The following is a 21106-nucleotide window of genomic DNA, read 5'->3' on the forward strand; positions in this document are numbered from 1 at the left end:
ATGCCAGTGCCGTGACAAAAGCTGCAGGCTGGTAGGAGCACCGTAATGAGCTTCACAGACCATGTGAACACAACCTCCAGCAACATCGCCAGGTCCTGGGGAGGCAAAATCTCTGTCACACGGTTATTTGGCTACCGCCTCTGCCACCATCCTGCTGGCATGAGAACCATGACCAACCACGCAGCGTCAGCAGAACCACACCAGCAACAACATCATAGAGTCACAGAAATGCAACTACCACAGTTGAAGACGATGTGCACGGAAACACCAGCACCACGGCAAGGCCGGGCGGATCCATGACCAACTCATCGAGCGAGAGCTCCGTGACTAGAGAGCCAACGATGCAGTTATGGGGGTACCACCATCAACACAGCCGTAGAGTTGTGCAACGACCAGGACCAACAAAGTACGGTTCTGGAGACACCATGACCAACACGACCAACTATGTGACCGACATGACCGATCCCACAGTGACATCTGAATGTTATCACCACCACACCACCGCAGGAATGGAACACCAGGACCACCACGACCACCACGACAAACGTCACAGTCACGTGGGCAGCAGCACCCGGAAGGACGATTACACGAACACCGTCACCACCAGTGCTGCAGAGCTGTGTGACTCTACCATGGCACGACACGATGATGTCCACACCGTGACAAATGTGCACACCTCCAGCACCAGCACAGTTCTGTGGCAGCCACAATGTCAGAGAACTATGTGAACACCAGCAAAACCATCACGGCTACATACGTGTCACCACCAACAACACGGCATCCTGTGAGCACCATGACCGGCACGCTTACATGACTACCACCTCCGCAGTAGTGTGCGAAGCGACTTCTCAGAGCTCCGTAGGTACTGCCTCCCCCACCAGCCATGTTGTTACCCTCACCGCTGCCAGAGGTGTGTGAACATAGCCACCACCGCCATCCCAGAGTGACATGAAGGCCACCACGAAGTCCCGTCACACGATGACCACCACCACCACCCTCGAGAGTTAGGCGAGTGCCTCCTCTAGCATCACAGACTTGGGTCATGCCCCCGATGTCTGTCATAATTGCCCCCTTACCGTCAACATGTCAGCAAGCTTATTGCTATCCTTCACAACGCTGTATAGCACCGATCTCTGCATCGTTGACTCTCATGGGCGAAAGTACTTCCTTGCTTTTTTAATTTGGATTTCCCTGATACCAGTAAGGATATGTGATTTTTCTCACATGTGTGTTGGCCATTTTCACTCCTTTTTCTGTTAGCTGTTGTTATCTTTGGCCCAGTCTCCTCTTATACTCCTTATCGTTTTCTTGTAGATTAATGGGATGATAATCTCTCATTCAGTCATTTTTCTTTTGATGGTTTCTACATTTTACCTGACACAAGTTGTTACCGCAGGAGCACTGTAGTAATTCCTGTCATCATATGCCTGTCATGTTCTGTATGGCTCAGGAGGGAACTGTGTTGCTCAAGAAGGTCATGATATCTTCCTAAATTGTACTTAACAGTATTTATTTATCTTACCTATGCATTCACTTCTTTACATGTTTTTAAAAATTCATTTATCTTGGGGGGGGGCATGCACACCTGCAAGGGGGAAGGGGCAGAGGGAGAGAGAATCCTCAAGCAGACTCCCCACTGAGTGCACAGCCCCACACAGGGCTCGATCTCATGACCCTGAGATCATGACCTGAGCCAAAGACTTTGTGGTCTTTATGACATATGTCCCGTACTTTTCTTCTCCAATGTATTCCAAGGCACTTTTAAAAATTTTTTTGGTTACAACTAGGGATAATATTTTGGATTTTTGCCATTGTACGTCTATCTGGCTTTCACCAGCAGAAAGAACGTTATTGATTTAGGGTGTAACCTAGAAAATTCAATCAGTAGGCCCAAGAAATGTACAAAGAACTATGGAAACTGGACAATGGGACCCAGAAAACATCCCAGCGGGGCTAGAAGACAGACATACAAAAGAAACTTTAAAGTCTTGGAGCTGGGATCCAAAGTTTCCTGCACCTGCCTCATACGAATTCCAAGCAAAGGAAAGAAAGAGAGGAGAAGAAATATTCAAGAACAAAGAGAAAAGAATGTGGAGCGTTGGACAAAACAGGAGTGTCTATATTTGCAGGGCATGCAGAAATATGAAAAGACACCCATTTGTGGACGCATGGCAGCTCTGTTTCAGGACTAAAGGGCCCAGAGAGAAACAGCATGCAAGCATTCTGTGAGGGGAAGGGAAACAGGTTCCTCACGGAGCAGGTTCTCTCGTACAGCCAGTACAAGAAGACGAACGCCACCGTCGGAAGCCTGAAGGACAGCGGTACACAGCCGAGAATCTTCGATCCACCCAAACTGGCATTCAGGTGGGAGGACAAAGCGAGGACTCAGAACGTTAACCACCCACAGATGCTCCCTGAAAGAATTATTCCAGAAGAACAATGAAGACAAAAAAACAGGAGGACGTGGGCTAGGAGAAAAATAATAAGGAATGAATCAACAGAAGTCACAGGTATGCCTGGTGCTTCATCATTACTGACACATGAGTTTAAATATTTTTTTTTACAGTGACAGGGAGCTCCATCTCAGAAGACCCCCAACTCGGCTGGCCAGGGCAGACAGAACACAGAGGCTGGAGCTGGGGAAGCATGAGCAGGGGAAACGCGCAGCTCGGAAGGGATTCACTGTAGCCCCGAAAACAATGTACAATTCCATGTATGTAAAAAGACTGTAAACCCGTAAAAAATAAGAATAGGATGACTGAGCTCCAGACTGCTAGAGAATAGAATAGGAGGAAGCAAATAAAAGCAGCCCAGCCAGCAGAAAGAAGGGGAGAGCCAGAAATACACAAAAGACACGGGGAAAACAGAAGTCAGAACAGGAACAGGTCCAAACATCTCAGTAATCATAATCATCCTGAGTCGATCAAACCCAGTGGTTTAAAGTCAGAGCTTTCACCCGGGTTAAGAACAAGGTGCGTTCCATGCAGTGAGTGAGAACGACAAGGTTGACAAGACAGAGCAGGTTCTCGGCCAGGCAAAGGCACAAGGAACCAGAGATCTAAGGGGGTCATTGTCTTGTTTACAAGTGTAGGAAACACAACATGAATTAAGTTTGAGAACTGTGCAAGATCATCTCTGCTCAGCGGGGAGCCTGCTTCCCCCTCTCTCTCTGCCTGCCTCGGCCTACTTGTGATCTCTCTCTCTCTCTGTCCAATAAATAAATAAAATTTAAAAAAAAAGAACAGTGCAAGACGAAATTGAAGAAAACCTTGAATGAAGGACAAATAAGTAAAAGAAAACCTGCATCTGTGGAAAGATACATTGTGATTTCTGGACTCATGAAAATTGATCATTTTTGTTAGAAAAGACATGCAATGAAATACTGTGGAAAGACAAGTGAAAGATTAAGAAAAATGCAATCAATCGAACAGGGAAAAAAAAGTAATGATCAGGCTACTCCACAAGGTTCTGTGAGTCATTACGTGAGCCCATCAACTCAAGAGAAAACAATGGGCAAGAAAACAATTGGGAAATCCAGAGGAAGACAGACAGCTGGCCAACATGCCCCCATAGAGACTAGTATCAGAGGGGTTAAAATAAACCCAAACAGAGAGATCATTTTTCACCCACCTGAGTGGCCAGACTGGGTGAGGAAGCAGGAAAAAGGGCTCTCCCTCATGCTCCCCTAATTTGGTGAAAACTTTTTGGAAGACTGTCTGGAAGTGTCTGTGGAGCTGTGAAACGTGGTTCCCTTTGACCCAGCGACCTCATTTGTAGAACTTTATTCGTGTGTAAGTGCGTGAAATTGTACGTACAAAACTTTCATTGCTTCACTGCCTGCATCGTGACGATGTGAACCCCCTTCTCGAATGTTCATCTGTACACGCTTGGCTAAACATTTCGGACACATCCAAACTATGATTCCGAATTCAGCCATTGTTAAATGATTGAAGCTGAGAGTCTCCAGGAGACAGTCACTGCCTCCACATTGTACTGGTCGAAGTAAGGCACAGGGTCACCCCAGGTTTGAGGGGAGGGACTCAGTTCTCTGCGTCCAACTCTGGAGACAGGAGAGCAGAGATGAAGAGGACGCAAGTGCTCCAAGAGGAGCCATGGGTAGGAGGCCCTACCTCTGGTGCTTCTGCCTTGTTTAAACTTTTTATGACAAGAACATAACCATCTATTCCTTGTACCATTACAGAATGATGAAAAACTTTAAATACTTTCTGCCCGGAAGAAAAGACCATGCTTATAAACATGGACCTCCATGCTATGCGGCAGACTTGGTCACAAAGCCCCCCTGGACATCTGGACACTCTAACTCCAGGGAGCTGGGAACTCCGTCCTTCACCCTCTGGGGCGTCACCTCGCTCAGGTGTGCTGGAGGAAGGGAGGCACTGGGTGAAACCTGTCACGCTTTTCAGATGGGCCTCCTGAATTCCATCCCTGGCCTCAGCCACAGTCAAGGACGGGCGTGGGATCCCAGCCAGGCCAACAAGTCATAGTCCCAGGGGTCTGGCAGGAACTGCCTGCACTGTCTACCATCCAGGAGTGACAAGGTCCAACGCAGCTTCTGAGAACCAAAAATTAACGGGAACCGCTCCTGAGCCACCAAACCTTCCCAGCGGGAGAACCTTCGGAGACTATGTTAAGTCTTGGGTTGTATCTGAATAGGACAGCAATCTGAATCCAAAGCCCCATGTTGGTCCAGCTGGTGGATGGAGCCTGGAGGAGGGAGGGCGGCGATGGCAGGGAACAGAAGGACGGGGCCTTTTGTCTCCTTGGGGCGAGGACACTGATTGACTGCCGACATCAGAGCTGGCGTTAGAGAAATGCTGGCAGGTCGAGTTGCGCGTTTTGTTTCAAGGTAATTTCAAGCGACAGACGCACCGAGGAAAGGTGAGCAGCAGGATGAAGGCACACGCTGGTCCAAGTGAGGATGGGGGCAAATTCTTGGGGGACGGTGCGGCGTTCTCTCCCGAAGCCAAAAGTGCGCCTCCCCGTGACCCAGCACTTCCACCGCGAGGGAGATGAGCCATGTGCCCGCCAAACAAACGTGCGCACATACTCACGGTAGCTCTGTTCGTGAGACCCAGCCCTGGAGGACCACCAGGGAGCCATCCGTGGCGCGATGAACCAATGACAGCAGTAGAGTCCCACGAGGCGGTGGTGATACAGCAATGAGGACAGAAGAGCCACCACTCAGGCCACAGCTCTCCCCGGCCACAGCTCTCCCGTGGCCACTGCGGACTGAGCCCCCACGTGTGCCTGGCCCTCATCCAGGTTCCAGTGGGACACCAGCCGACAGGGTCCGTGACCAAGGATCCGTTCTGGTCAGGAGAGCAGGTGAATCATCGTGAAGAAACGGCCAGTCTGTTGTTCCCTTGCCGTGTGGGCTTTACACGCCACGTCCCCACCCACGCTCCGGCCACACCAAGATTTCATGCCGCCCACGGTCTGTGTCCACATATGCGATTTCCACTGCCTCAAACTCTTCTCCCTCCCATCCCCTCCTTGAACCCTGCCCATCCCTAATGACCCCCCTGAAGATCAGACACTGAGAATCGCGTTCCTGATCCCATGAGCACACAGCCCGTGTTCTGTGCCCATGGAACCCCGCCGTGACCACGGTGCCTCCTCACCATTTGGCCACGTCACAGAGCTTGGTGCAGACAATATAAGAAAGCCTCATTGTCGGGACTCAAAACTGAGAGAAGTAAAACCTGTCACCCCTCCCTGCTTGTCAGTTCCCTAAGACCACAGCTCACCTCCAAAACACCCTGGGCTATGGTCACAGATCTACTGAGGGCTCCAGCACCCACTTACACAGTGTCCCCCAGAGGACGCTGCGGGCTGCATCTTTAGCCCTGTCCACTTTCCTGATGCCTTGCATGTAATGGGTACAAAATACATGTTTGCTGACTGCATTAACCAAGGGCTAACCAAGTTAGAGTTCCTTGCCACATCCCTCCAGTGATCAGAAGCAGATGGCTTACATTTCATTCGCTCGTGCAGGAATCTTGTGAACTGTAATTTCCTATTAATTTTTTAATTTCACCTATTAGCACCAGTCTGTGCTGGTTTGTGGTACGTAATGTATTTGAACATTCTGTTTCTGGACTTCGGACATTGGACCGTGCTGCGGCCTTCCCCCTAGCTGAATTAGTCTGAGTTACAGCTCGAGGGTGTGCACGGGAAGGTCAGGAGCAGTGATGGAGAAATGGGGGGTGCTGATTCCAGTCTCCCAGCATCCCAGCCTTCCCAGAAAGAGGGAAGTAAAAGTACATTATATTTGCAACAAGGAAGTCTGTAATTATCTCCCAAAAAAGTTTAAAAAATATTTTTTCAGGGAAAAGAAACACAGACTCTAACCCTACTGCTATAACATTCAGCATCTGCTCTCAGGTTACCCCGGTGCCCATTTCCCCATCTAGAGCAGAACGCTGCAAACACTGCAGGGAGCCTTCAGTGGGGGCTACAGGTGTATTCCCTAAAAAATCAGTAAGTCGACATTTTCCCAACTGAATCACATGCTTCAAGTTTCCCAACGATTCCTTATCATTTTAAGATGAATACACACTCTACGACGTGATCCTAAATCTGAACATTGACTGGCATGTGGCCTTAGAAGCCAAGTATAAAATAACCACACAAATCAACATGTATTCAGTGTTTTACATGCCAAGCAGGAGACGACAGTTGCTGGTCTGGCAAACGACAAAGCCCCAAAGAGCGTATTTGTGCCTTGCTGGAAGGTTGGGCGAGAGCGGACTTCGGACACACGCAGCCCTGGGTTACAGACCCACTTCAGGGCTGACCACCTGCGCGCGCCTCAGCAAATCCCTGCATGTTTCCAAGTCCCCGTTTCTCCCTCTGCAGATGGGATGACTATGAGAAATACACAAGACGGCGTCGGTTTTAAGCAGGATGATGCCTTGGGTCACCAACACAAGCCTGAGACTCCGTCGTCCAAACCTTGATTCTTCGTCCACAGCGCGCTCCTGTGATGAGCATCTCCAATCAGCTTTTCGTAAAACTTGCACCAACGGGCACATCCACTCTCAGGGTGTGAGGGCCTCTTTCCCCTCTGTCTTCGCCAGCTCGGCAGGATGCTGTGGCGGGTGACTGATTTTCATTTTGTCATTTATCTGAATATCATTATTTTTACAATGAACTTTACCACTTCAGAAAAGAGAATTTACTGACAGTTCAATGCTGCGTCTCTTTCGTCTGATCCAGGGCAACAACGAGGGGCACAGTCAGAACAGGGACCTTTCCCCCTGTGCCCCTGTCACGCAGGCCACCTTCCTCCCTCTGCATCCAGACAACTGCCTCTTGCATTCGGACCTCACATCCTCACAAAGTCGCTTACCCCTGGCTCGTTTTATTTAGCAAAACTGCATTTTTTTGTGATGGTGTTTTATTGATATATAATTCACATGCCATCAGAATTCATCCTTTTGAACTGTTCAATCTTGTCATTTTCAGGAGATTCACAATACAGTCCAACCACCATGACTATTTCATTCCAGAACACCATCATCACCCTAAAAAGAAGCCTGGATAGGGACCCATCAGTAGTCATCCTCACCCCCAGCTCCTGGCAACCCTCAACCCACTTCCTGTCTGCGCAGTTGGTGGCTCTGGACATCGTGAGTGGAATCACACGGTACGTGCATGCCTTTTTGGGTCTGGCCTCCTCACTCGTCACAATGTTGCAAGGTCCATCATGCTGTAGCAGGTGTCAGCATTTAACTTCTTTTTATAGCTGAATACTAATCCATTATGTGGACAGACCACGTTCCGCGTCTCCGTCCCAGCTGGTGGACACCTGAGTGTTTCCAGGTTGGACATTACGAGCGAGGCTGCCGGGGACATCCACCGAGGGGTCTTAGTGTGAATATATGTTCTCAGTTGTCTCCGGCGCGCCCCCGCGAATGGAATCGTGGGTCACGTGGTAGCTCTGTTTACCCTTTTCAGGAGCAGCTGCAGTGTTCTACATCCCTGTCACCGGTGGAGGAGTGCCAGTTACCGATGCCCCGTCATCGCCTATTGTTTTTATTTAGCTGACCCAGTGGGCGTGAGGTGGGACGTCGCGGTGGTTTCAGTTTGCAATTCCCCGATGACGCTGAGCATCTTTCACATGTTCATGGGCCATCTGTAAGTCTTTTTCAGAGAGATGTCTAGTCCGGTCCTTTGCTTATTTTTCAATTGGGTTATTTTTGTTTTTATTGTTGAGGTGAAATAGTTCTTTATGTAATCTGGGTGCCCGTTCCTCATCAGACACATAACTTGCAAATATTTTCTCCCATTCCGAGGTTGCCTTTTCCCCTTCTTGGTGGTGTCCTTGGAGGCACAAAAGTTTTTCATCTTGATGAAGTTCAATGTGTCTATTTTTGTTGTTGTTGTCTGTGCTTTTGGGGTCATATTTAAGAAACTATTGCCTAATTGAAAGTCACAAATATTTACCCTTGTGTGTTTTCTATGAGTTTTAAGGTTTTGCCTCTTACAATTAGGTCTTTGATCCATTTGGAGTTCACTTTTTTATATGATGTGAGGAAGTTTCCAACTTCATTCTTTTCCATGTACACATCTAGTTGTCCCACACACCCCATCTACTAAAAAGATGGTTCTCCGTTGCATGGCCTTGGCACGCTTGTCAAACATCAATTGATCAAAAATGTGTGGGCTTGCTTCTGGTCTCTCAGTTCTGTCTCATGGATCTAGGTGTCTATACTTAGGCCAGTAACATATTTCTTTAAATCAGAAACTCTGCGTCCTCTACTTTGTTCTTCTTCATCAAGGAGGTTTTGTCCATTTGGGGCATTGATGCATTTTATAAATTATCTGATTTGTGGCTTAACTAAGTCTCCATTTGATTCGTTTATTTGTTTCGTGTCTGACTTCTTCACCAGAACATAAGCTGTAGGACAGCAGAGACGACATCTCTTTTTTTATTCCCAAATGTGCCTCAGGATCTCTACGGGGCCTGACATATAATATAAACTCAGTGCAATCTGTTGACTAAATGAATGAATGATTAAATACTCAATTTTTGTAACGATAAATAGGAACGACGTAAATACTCAAAACTAGGACAATGTTTAAGTAAGTTGTAAAAATCAATGGGACAGAATGTCATGCAACTATTAAAAGTCATGCCTTCCAATAATATTTAACGATTTAGAGATTCACTGAGCCTGACCTCAATTTTGCATAAATGAAAATAAAGCACAGGGAAAAGTATGGGGATTTTAATAGAAGTCATCATGGAAGACTGGGATTATAGTTGATTTTAATTTCTTCTTTTGCTTTTCTCTATTTTCAACAATTAGCATGTGTCGCTCCCATAAAAGAAAGCTAAGTACGGGTAACCGGAAACATCCATGGGCATGCAGCTGTGCATGGATGTCTGCACTGGCAGTCAGAAGGATTCCCCTGCTAGGATTTTGCTGCTCATGAGGCCGACCCCTAGTGCCTTGAACGGTTTCAGAGTCCATCATAGAATCAGGGTCGAAGCCCTGGGGTATCGAATCAGTGTTGACAAGCCTCTGCCCCAGTCCATCCGTGACGTGGTGACTCATCACTCAGCAACCTGTGAGGACCCAAGGCCAGGGCAGGCTGTGAACTTCACCTCTTCCAAATCCCCATTTGGGCCAGCGTGTCTGGGCACGTGCAGGCAGGCAACTTGGCATGATGATAGATGCAGCTCGGAGACCCGCGACAGCTCAGCTCAGCTCGCTGGCTTCCAGGGTGGCTGGCAGCTCTCTACCAACGCCGGTCAACTTGGAGCCCAGGGCTCTGGCTGTGGCCGCACAGACCTGCCCACCCCGACCGTGTCTGTGGCCACCATTCAGGCTGCTTCCTCCCAAAGGCTGCCCAGCAGCTGCGGGTTACTACCCAGTCATTCACTCCCCTCTAAGACAGGCCCGTGCCGGCTGCTGCTGTGGCCCAAGGACCATCTGCAAAGGCTGTGAAGTTGAGAGCCCGAGGCAGGGGCCAGGAAGACCACCGGTCCCCGCCGCCGTCCCCCCAGCTGTATCTCCACACCTGCCTGTGGAGCAGGTTCCCTTGTGTCAGGAGGCAGGCTGACCGGTCTCATGACAGGACAGAACTCTCTCCAGTGAAGGAGTCACCTTCTCATGCAAGAAGGCAGAGGTTGGCCCTGACCCCCGGACCCCTGGTGAGCTGAGCCCTGGACTCAAGGACGAGGGCTTCGGGGGCCCGGACAGCCAGCATTCCTGTGCCACTGGCCAGACCTGCTGCCAGCTGCCCCTCCGCCACCGGGGTTGTGCCCTGCCCCACGTCAGACGAGGGACCAGAGGCTCAGAGATGCCCCGGGGAAGGAGAAGGCAAAGAGTTAAGTGAAGCCATCCTCCCACCCAACGGCCAGGGGCACCCGGGACCAGATACATGCTCGCATGACGGGCACAGGGCCATGTGGGCAGGAGCGGCAGGACAGCCAGAGGGGACACGTGGGCTGGCCACTAAACCAGGGGATGACTGGCCTTTAGCTTGCCCGTCTTCTTTGTCAGGGTTCCTCCCAGACAGGGAGGAAGCTGGCCACTTGGGTTCAGCCAACCCTGCATCCAAGCTTCCTTCTCTTTCCATCTTTCATCTCACGGAGAAAATTATATGAACACAAGTGCCATCCAGGCTCTCATCAAAGGAGCCAGGAAGCCTTTGTGAGTGCTGGCTGGTGGCGTGTGTCATCTGTCTCACGTATGGCAAGGACGCTGAGTCAGAGGGAGGAAGGGTGACCGGGGCTCGGTTAAAAGGAAACCGCTGTGCTCCATTTCATCTGAAAATCACAGCAGTGCAAGAGGCCGCATCTGGTCTTCAAAGTCAAAGGAGGCGAGGGGAGCAGTACTCCAGAAGCACACACCAGTGCGTCGGCGAGAGCTGCATCACAGCCGCGTGCGAAGGACGCAAAGCGGACCGGCCCTTTCTATCCAGGTGTGTCCCCATTTACCCCTGTTTGCCACTGTCATCCCCGCTCGGACACCGAGCTAGCTGCTGGTCTTAGAAAGTGCCATCTGTCCCTTTGAGCATCGCTTTTCCTCACTCCTCCTTCTCCCCAAAACAAGCTGGCCTGGGCCGCAGTCCTGGGCCTCTGTCGGACGGGAACACATGCTGCACCCAGCCCTTTGCATGGAGCCGGCTGGATTCCCCTCGCCCCGAGGAAGCAGCCATGGGCTGTGCCTGCGCTGGAGAGCCCTGGGGCTGGCCGGGAGCCGTGGCGGGACCTGCGAGACAGCCCCCATCCCATTCCTGCCACGCCGATCTCGGTCTTCTCTCTTCGTCGCTGTCCGCCTCGCTGTCCGCCTCGCCGGGTTTATCCATCTCATTGATTTCTTCCAATTGATTTTCTGTTTTTCATTTTATCGATTTCTGCCTTTACCTTTGCGATTTCCTTCCTGCTGCTTACTTGCCGTATATTTTCTTCTTTTTTGGCGTCTTGAGAAACACACTTGGGTTGTTGATGGGAGACATGTTCTCTTCGCCCGTGCAAGCGTCTGGTGCCGCGCGTCCCCCCCGCTCCGTTTCAGCGCACCCCGCGTACTTCGATATGTGGCGCCTTCATGTCCATTCAGTTCTGGGCATTTTTCAATTTCCTTTGAAATGTCTCCTTTGTCCTCTGTTATTTATAGGCATGATGCCTAATTTCCAAGTGTTTGGAGATTTTCCCGTTGTCTTCCTTCATGAATTTCTAATTTGAATCCACGCTGGATCTCGGTCATTTTGCTCAGGGTCGTTCTCTGGCTCCAGCTACGGTCTGTGTCTGCGGCGGCAGCATGGACACCTGATAACACGCTTCCTCTGGCGGGCTTCACCGAGCACTCTATGTGTGGCCTCTGGCTCCCACGTTTGAGCGTCGCTCGGTCCCGTACCCCCTGCTGATTCTCTGTGCAGAGCCGGGCAGTGGGCCCGGGCGGGCGGTTGGAGGCTCTGGCCGGGGCCGTGCTAGTCTCTGTCTCAAGAACGTGCGGCGGTGACACGTGTCTGGTTCATGCTCTCTGCTCGCTCGACCCCTCGTGAAGGTCCCTCCTAGTCAGCCACGGCAGGACGCTCCCGCTCTGTCTTCAGTGGCCGCCCGTGGCCACGGGGTGCAGACGCATCAGAACTCACTGCCCACCCCACCCTCACCCCGTCTGTGACGGGACATGCGCTTGGCGGGACAGGGGGCGTCATCCCCAGGGACCACGGCACCAGGCTTCTCCCGTGCAGTTCCGAGCCCTGACGGCAGAGGCTCTGGCTTGAGGCCCACAGGAGTCCGTCCAGCGGCCTGTAGCAGGCAGTGGGCGTGGGGGGTGGGAGGCAGCGTGGAGTGAGCACCGAGCCTTTCCATAGAAGGAAGCGCGACTCTGAGTGAAGTGAATCATGAATAATGCTGCTTGGAGATCACAAGGAACTGGCCGTAAGGAAAGCCCTACCCCCTTTTTTGGATCTCAGGCAAAGACGAACTCACTCTCCCTTGTGTCACCATATGAGCCAAGGCCCAGATTAGCCTCAGGACAGGGCAAAACTCTAAAAATAGCTTGAACAGCAATCCCACCGGGTTCCTTCTACGGGCGGAGTCTTACATGAAATCCACAGCTGGGATGTGAGCAGATCAGAGAAGCCAAGAAACAGTGAGGTCTGAGGAGGAAGAAATGTTAGAGAAATGGAGGAGGGGATGCATACGGTCGGGGTCCTCGCCTGGTGTGGAAGGAGACCCCCCAGCGAAGGCCAGCAACCAGCCAAGGGCCAGCGGCGCAAGGGCCCCTCCAGCAGATGGGGAGCTTCCCGACTCCGCGGCACCACAGCCTGAGCCCCGACACGTGGCAGCCAATGTCTCACTTCCTTCTGACCTGGGCCACCGCAGCGGACCATTGTCCCCGTTCCTGGGCAAATGCCAGGCCCGCTCCCATCTCTAGTGGGTTTCCTGCTCTGACTCCCCCTCCTGGAGCATCGCCAGCCCCTGCCCACCCAGACCCGCCAGTCTCCCAGGACCGGCCCCCACCCCTGCCGGAAGCCTTCCTGCCAGCTCCAGCCTTGCTCCGCCCTCCCTAGGCGACCAGCCCCTTGCTGGCTCGAACCTGTGTTCCTAATGGAGCATCGTCTCCCGCTCAACAGGATCGTGTACTCCTTTGGGAAAATAGTCCTGAACCTCCTTGACAACCTGCCATGCCTTCACAGGGCATGAATGGCCCCCTCGAAACATTTCCTGCATCCACTGCCCCCCCAACTGGTCTTTTTCATAAATCTGGTGCTTTCTTTGGAGGAGGGGGCACCAGGATGTGTTCGGGAGGTTAGCTTTCTGTGTGGAAATGTCCTGGTGAAATCTGGCTCTACAATATTTGACTTCATAATGACCACTCACGGCTTTCATTAAGGCTGATCCTTTTAACGAAAGCTTCCCATAATTAGCTTCAAAGACAACTCGTGGGTCTGCTAATTGAGCTTCCCACCTACGGGACAGCCCGGGAGGACCCTGGCCGGGCCATGCAGACATGCCTGTTCACAGAAAGAATAATTATCGAGCCTTTTCTTTTTAATAGAAAGGAGTTCAAACTGTGCCTCTTTGGAGTTACATTCTTAATAGCCAAGTGCATGTAAACAGACCCAAGGTCACCCCCTGACCAGTCCTCTCTGTTCTGTCCGGTTCCCCTCTGGCCCTCGGCTGCCTCTCTCCCTCCATCTCTGCCACTGTCTGCCTACCTGAGGCTCTGTCCCCAGGTGGGTCTTGGGAAGAACTGACGGACTTCCTTCCCCACAGCTCCTGGCCTCATCATACACGGAACCCACTTAAGGAGTGACGTCCCCCTGGAGGGCAGGGACCATTTGATTTCTGTCGGCTTCTCAGGGCTCACAGTGGTAGGCACCTGCCAGGGATGGAGGTGAAGAACACAAAGGCAAACACACAGAGCCCGGGACCCTCACGGAGAGAACCCCAGCTCACAGAGAATGAAGGCCGAGGTGGGGAGAATGTGAGCGAAGGCCAGAGGTGCATCTGGTCTAGGGGGCCCAGCTGTTTGCTGTGGCCCCAGTGTTGGGGCTCAGGGGACAAGAAACAGGGCCAGACCATGAACGTCTGTGTCTCTTGCCGAGCAGCAGGACAAACTTCTGTCTGCAAAGCCCAGCAGCAGAGATGCTGAGACACATCTGTTACAGAGATAAGTGATTTCACCACATTAACAGAAAAAGGTGAAAAATACCTATTTATTTCACTGAATGCTGAAAAAGCCCTTGATAAAATTCAACAACTATTTCAGATTTTTTTTTTTTTTTTTGAAAACTAGGGTTACAGGAAATATTTCTTAATGTGAGTTCCACCCGTCACCGTGCTGGGAGGGGCAGGCTGGGGACATGGGTGGCAGGTGAAGCCGCACGGCCCCGGCACAGTTTGTGGGGTTTTGACCTCAGGTAAAGATCGGTCCCTGTGTGAGGCCCACCCACCCAGGAGACCGCCCCTGTGCTCAGTGCCCCGCCGTGAAGACACGCCGTATCCACCCCATACTGTATATCTTCTATGCTAAAAGTCAAATTTTTGTCTTTGCTCTTTGCTCCGGAAACACGCACACCTGGCCATTTCTTTCCAGGTCATCTGAAACCATCTCACTTCTGAGTTAAATAATTCTATATGATTTCATGGGTCCGTGAGGATTTCCCTTTAACACGCTGGGTCCTCACTGCAAGTCCTCTGAACCCACGAAACATCCCGGGTAGCAGCGCTGTGCACTCTGGCACCCCCAGCAGCACAGTCTGAACACCACAGAGCAGGCCCCTCTCTGCCAGCCCAGGGAGCTCGGGAAGCAGGACCTGTCCTGCTGTGACATCCCCCATGACTCCCGCCGTGACACCCAGCTGCCCACCGCTGCGACACCCACTAGGACATCCCCCATGACTCCCGCCGTGACACCCGACACCTCCAGAGCCGTGCCACCCCGTGGGGCAGTCCCTGTGCAGAGGCCCTGCATCCAAGCGAGGGGCCATGGGCTTTCTTTGCACACCCTTCAGGCGAGCCTGGTGGCTGGAAAGCCCACCTCTTCCGTGGGTTTGCACGTTCACTGCCCACGATCTCCGTTACCAGGACTTTGTTTAAAAAACACGCATTGCGCATTCCTCACAGTAAGACACAATCGAAGATAAGCTTACACCTCTCAGCAGTAAAGTGTGATCAGTAGCTTCTCTTCCCCAGAATGATTTTCTCTTAACATGAATATGACGAAATGAATGAGATAATCAGGTATTTCTGGAAATATGACATTTAGTATTTTCCAACAAGAAAGAAAATCACCGCGTCCAAAGTTATCACAACTTGTCTACCTGTGCAGTGTGTGAGGGCATGTTGTGTGCACACAGGTATGTCTCTGCGTGTGGTACGTGTGCAGTGTGAGTGTGCTGTATAGGGCACACACATTTAACACACTTGCTATACTGTGTCACATAAAAATAGAGGTGATACACTTTCCAGATCAAACTAATAATTTTGTCTATTAATCTCAAAAGACTTTGTTAAACTTTTTCAAGCCATTTAGATAATATTTACATGTAAGACACCCATATTACGAGATTTAAAAAAAAAATTTTAAATCAACTTGGACAGTTCGTACTCCACATCAAGGAACAATTTTGTTTATCCAGAACTAAAACAGAATTCAGTCAATCCCACCACAACGACATCTCCCACTGTGATAATGTCTCATGGCTCCACTTGAAACAAGTTTGCGATGACTTTTGCCTATGGCGTTGCAGGAATACAGCGCTAAAACACGGGACATTTAAAGTATTCCTCTTTTTAATGATTGTTATTTATTTATTTGTTTATTTGACAGAGAGACAGTGAGAGGGAACACAAGCAGGGGGAGTGGGAGAGGGAGAAGCAGGCTCCCCGCTGAGCAGGGAGCCCGACGTGGGACCCGATCCCAGGACCCCGGGATCATGACCTGAGCCGAAGGCAGACGCTTAACGACTGAGCCACCCTGGCACCCCTATTTAAGGTATTTTTAACGACACTGAGGCAAGTGGAGAAAATACCAATTTAAAATAATTTTTAGAGTAAGTGCAGTTTATAAAGGCCATCTATAAAGAGCAATAGAACATTTATAAATAAAATGAATAATTTATACCACCCCAAATATCATCAGATTCACAAATGGGAGAAACAAAATAATTCTTAAAGGAGTTGTTGTAAAAGTAAGGCTTCATTCCAGAAGAAAAACAGCCCACAATATCAGGAGGAAAGTCTGCAGCTCTGATTGTTAGTGTCCTTCAAAGAGCCCCTAACAGAGACCGCGGTGAGAGCAGACGGCAACCTGCAGATGTGCAAAGGGCCGCCACGGTACTTGGCAGCGGGTCACCGTTCCTGTCTGTGTTGCGAGTGGCCAGTGAGCACCCCAGCTCACCGCTCCTCCCTCGGCTCCCAGTTCTTGCCGTGGGCCCTGGCGTCGGCCCTGAATGCCGTCACCTCCTCGCCCGTTGCGAGCGTGTGGCATAATGTGCTGTAAGGAGGAGCCCTTCTTCTGGGGACCCTGGGCGAGCAGTGTGCCCCCAGGAAGCCCCACAGTCACTGCCGCCCACCAGGCGGGTCAGGGCTGAACATCAAGGCCATGCTGGCCTTCAGATGGCCCTCCTACCTTGGCCAGTGGCCTGTCCACGCCTGCCTCTCCTTCCTGAGTGGTTCACTCTGCAGGCCTGTGCGCGGAGCACCCCAACATCACCCTCAGAACCTGTCGAAGACCGAGAGCAGCCACCATGGATGCCCGGGGTAGTCGGCTTGGACTCTGAGGCCAAGGACGTTAAGGTGGGCAGAGTGTAATCAACACAATTTCTATCCACCTTCCAGGTCCAGATGTGGTTTTGAGATGGAATTGTCCTGAGAATATTCATCGTTCTTTGCGTCTCTTTTACCAAAAGCGAAAACCAAGGGGCAGGCACACCTAGTGCGTAAAGGGCAGGTGGGTCTGTGTAGGGAGAGATGGGGAGGGGCTACCCATTACTGGGACCAGGCTCCCAGCAATCCCGGATGTGGAGAAATGCCAGAGACAAGGGAACATAAGAAGACCTCCTTGATGGTCTTAAATGTCATAGACAAGATATTTTCATGACAGCTACAAGCTGACCACTGAAAGTAACCAAAGGAGACCGGTCACGGGTGTTACCAGTGGTGACCTCAAGAAGACTTAAGTTCCCTGGTCAATTTGCTATGAAAGACTGACCCTAAAAGCCCACAGTGGCCACCCATTCGGGACCTCCCTCGAGAGAGCTTTTTTTTTTTTTTAAGATTTTATTTATTTATTTGACAGAGATCACACGTAGGCAGAGAGGCAGGCAGAGAGAGAGGAGGAAGCAGGCTTCCCGCCAAGCAGAGAGCCCGATGCAGGGCTCGATCCCAGGACCCTGAGATCATGACCTGAGCTGAAGGCAGCGGCTTAACCCACTGAGCCACCCAGGTGCCCCGAGAGAGCTTTTTTCTTTCCTTCCGGTTCTCACCTTCACTTCATAAACTCTCACTTCACGTCACCCTTCTACGTCCACGAGAGTCATTAGGGCTCCGTGAGATGACAGTCCTGCACCACACAAGGCTAGGAGGGTACAAAAGTCCTGCCGGCGAGGCCTCCTGATGCCCACCTAGCCCTGGAGTCTGCATCTGGGGGAGCCCAGGGTCCTGGGGCCGTGTCAGAGGCAGACTCGCTGGAGGCCCCCGGGACGAGTCAGAGCCTCTAAGCTCAGAATTCTGCTGCTCGGAGCGTCTCGTCTCTAAACATCATACCCTTCATAATGAGGACGACAACCTGCTGTTGGAATACTTTGATGTTTCCTAGGTGAGCACCGCCCCCCGACTCCTTCACAGTTTCCACTCCCATCTAAGCAGATGGAGTTGAAATATTTTTCAATAAAAATCGTGCAGACGGCATCCTCGGAGTGCCATAGCAGGTATGTCGACGAGGGGGAAATCCTATAATTACACAGCATATGGGTTTTCCAAAAAACAGGAAAACATGGGGGAGGGGCCCTTAATTTAGAAATCAATTTAAATCCAAGGCTACCATGAGTTCTACCCCAAACCCTCTGCCTTCAGATTGACCGCTGCTGGGCAGGCATGTGATAAACATTGCCTCTTTCTCTCTACCAGTGAGAAAAAAGCCAAGATACTGATAAAACTCTTCGAAGATCGGCAAGCAATACCGAGTTAAGAGGTTTTTTTCCCGCTTTTGTGATTTTTCCAGAGAGTAAGTCCACGATGTCCAACTCAACACGGGCAACGCAGAAATGTGCCCCAGCAGAGCGCTGTGGGATCATGGGAATCAAGTGTGTGCACAGGACATTGTCCTTAGCGTCCGACCCCCCTGCTGTGTGCTTCCAGACTTCTCTGGGAAGCCTGAGCTGACGTCCCCGTGACCACCGTTCACGGCACTGGGCACTAAGCAGGCACGCTAGGTGCCCCCGGGCACTGCCACCATTTACTGGGGGCACGATCGTGTGACACCCCCCCCAACCCAGAGGCTCAGGCCGACCCAGCTTCGGCCCACAGGAGCTCTGCTGTCTCCGGGTTCCCAACCTCACACCAGCAGGTTGGCCTCCCAGTCCCGACTCGCTCGCTCGGCCCCGAAGCCAACCACAACCGACCTTTGGAACCAGTCGCTCCTCAGAAAGGGCTTAGGCAAAGCCCTAAGCCAAGGGAATGATTTTGTTTTTTTTTTTTTAGTATATGTGCTGCCGAAGCGAGCACTTGTTTTTTTAAAGGAAAACTTTAAAGGTATAAGTTTGAGAATTCTCCCTCCATTTGAAAACTACCTCCTATGTTCAACATGACAGGCATAGGGAGAGAGAGCTTTGCCAAGGTCTGTCTATTTTAAAGGTAGGCTCTTTTTCTGGTGCTTTTTTATGTTTCTTTTGCTTGCTTGCTTCAGACAGCGGTCCTGCCGGCCCACTGGAAGTCTTCTACTCCACCATGGTTTCGCCTCCACGTTCTCGGGATTTTTTGCTTGATTTTTTTTTTCTTTTTATTTTGGCTCCCGGTTATATAATTTAAAGAAGGACCACAAGGAGAATATTCACTTTCTTTTATCATAAACTCAAGCAGGCATGCATTTTTCATGCCGATCTCCAACCCTTCTGTAAAGTAAATTGGTCCCTTTTCAGAAGGGAAGACAAGACTCAGAACGCAGCCTCAAACGGGTGAGAAGCCCGGTTCCTGCACCAGGGACCACATTCCTTTGTCAGGTCTGTTTAGCAGTTAAAGATAACCCACAGCTAACCGCTTCCTCTAATCATTTGGGCTCCAAACTGCCAAGATGCAACATTTCACCTGCGGCTAGGTCTGCTGAATGTCTGAACTGAGTCCATAGCTGACGCGTGGGGGCTAGACTCCCTGGCAGGCTTCTCCCTGCGCTTGACGACACACCGTGGACAGTGTGTGGGTCTCACTGCTTTTTAAACGCATAGCCGTGCCTTGGAGTGACCTGACAAAGAAGAGACTCCCAGCCCTGGCCTCTGTCTGGCAGATGTCTGCCTGGCCGCAGGGCGCAGGGACAGCTCAGGACTATCCATCAGGCAGGAAGACATGAGTGAGAGGCAGGCCTGAGGACAGGAGCTGGGTGCTGGCTCTTTAAGCATCCCAAAATATTTGTATAAGGAAGGAATTTTATGGACCACATTGAGAATGATTGTATAATTCTTTGTGTTGGAGGAAAAACCTCCTTTCCAGCCAGCAGCTCCAGGCCCCGTGCTTTTAGCCTATTTAAAGGGAAAGCTACAGCCCCAGGGAAAAGCAGTCCCAAATTCTCTTCTACTGCTGTGAACCAAAAACCCTTATGTATGGAAGGAATGGCAGACACACCGGAGAAAACCTTGCTGGGTAGGAAAGCACTACCGGCTTACATAAAGCAAGGCAGCCTTTGGCCTGCACTGCTAGGAGCTGCGGGAACCGAACCACCCACCCTGCCTCCTGGGGCAGACACAGCGAAAGTAGTGACACCCACGGCGTGTCTCAGGACAGGGGCTGTCTGGTCCTTCCAAGTGTGTTCACTGTATGGACCTGATGCCCACTTCGCTGGGACAGGGGCACATGCCCAGAGGGCCACTGGCCGGACACATGGCACAGCCAGTGGCCAGGGGAGTGCAGCCAAGGAGAAAGCAGGCCAGAGTGAGGTCACCCACGGCAAAGCTTCTCTCCACGGGTGCGCAGCAGGCGCGTTGGCAGAACCCCGGCCCCGCGGCCCGGCGAGCCGGCCAAGAAGGAGCGCGCGCCTCCGGCCTCCGCGGCGACCCACCCTGCGGCCCGCGCCCGCGCCCGCACCCACCTTGACGACGTAGGTGACTCCGGCCCCCATCACCTGGTCGCTGGCGTGCGGGGCGCGCGGCGGCGGCTGGTCGCCCGGCCGGCCCTTCCTGGCGGCGCGCATGGCCGGGGCGCCGGGGCCGGGGGCCGCGCTGCCGTCCGGGGCGGCCAGGCTGGGCGCGCTGCAGCTGCCCGAGAGCCGCGCGCCCGCCCGCGCCCTGGCCGCCGAGCGCCCGCGGAGGCCCGAGCTGGAGAGTTTCAGGTGGGACACCTTGTGGAGCAGGTGGCCCAGGCTGCCCGGCCCATCGTCGGGCGCCCGGCGCAGCGCGTCTCCGGACACCAGGTAGGGGGCCGCCGCCGGGGCCGCGCGCGCCGCCGAGACCTTGCCGCCGCCGCCGCTCACCGACAGGTTGTGCAGAAGGTCGTCGACCGATGTCACCGAGTCATTCCTGAAGCGGTTGTACTTGGTGCGTGGAAGCATGCCCCTCCGTGGGCTGGCCGCATCCGCCCGGGCGCTGCAGGGGCGAGCGCGGCGGCCCGGCGGGACGCGGCGGCCGGGACAGCGGGGGACAGCGGCGCCGCCTCCCCGCTAGCGGCCCGCGCCGCCGCGGCCGCGCAGCCCCGGCCCCGCGCTCGGCTGCGGAGGGCGGCACGCTCGCGCCGCTCCAGGCATCGCTTCCGAAGGGGAGCGCCCAGCGGCTAGGGCTGCGCACAGCGAGAGCGTGACTCACTCCAGAGGAGACCCTTCTCAACAAAGGCCCGGGGAGCACTGCAAATCACTTCCTGTAGCGCACACACGCGCACACACACACGCGCGCGCACACACACACACGAAAGAAA

The 21106-nt window shown here is 52.2% G+C and overlaps 1 protein-coding gene across 1 annotated transcript in view; it reads right to left on the reverse strand.

Moving 5' to 3' along the window:
• SHC3 (SHC adaptor protein 3) overlaps positions 1-20826 on the reverse strand; it is a 93583-nt gene extending 72757 nt beyond the window's left edge. Inside the window, exon 1 of the mRNA XM_046023073.1 lies at positions 20289-20826. Within this exon, the coding sequence (XP_045879029.1) occupies positions 20289-20747 (459 nt within the window). The 5' untranslated portion in view covers positions 20748-20826. The remainder of the gene's footprint in view (positions 1-20288) is intronic.
• Between the last annotated feature and the right edge of the window lie 280 nt (positions 20827-21106).

The sequence above is a fragment of the Meles meles genome, chromosome 11 (assembly GCF_922984935.1).
Source record: "Meles meles chromosome 11, mMelMel3.1 paternal haplotype, whole genome shotgun sequence".
Lineage (NCBI taxonomy): Eukaryota > Metazoa > Chordata > Mammalia > Carnivora > Mustelidae > Meles > Meles meles.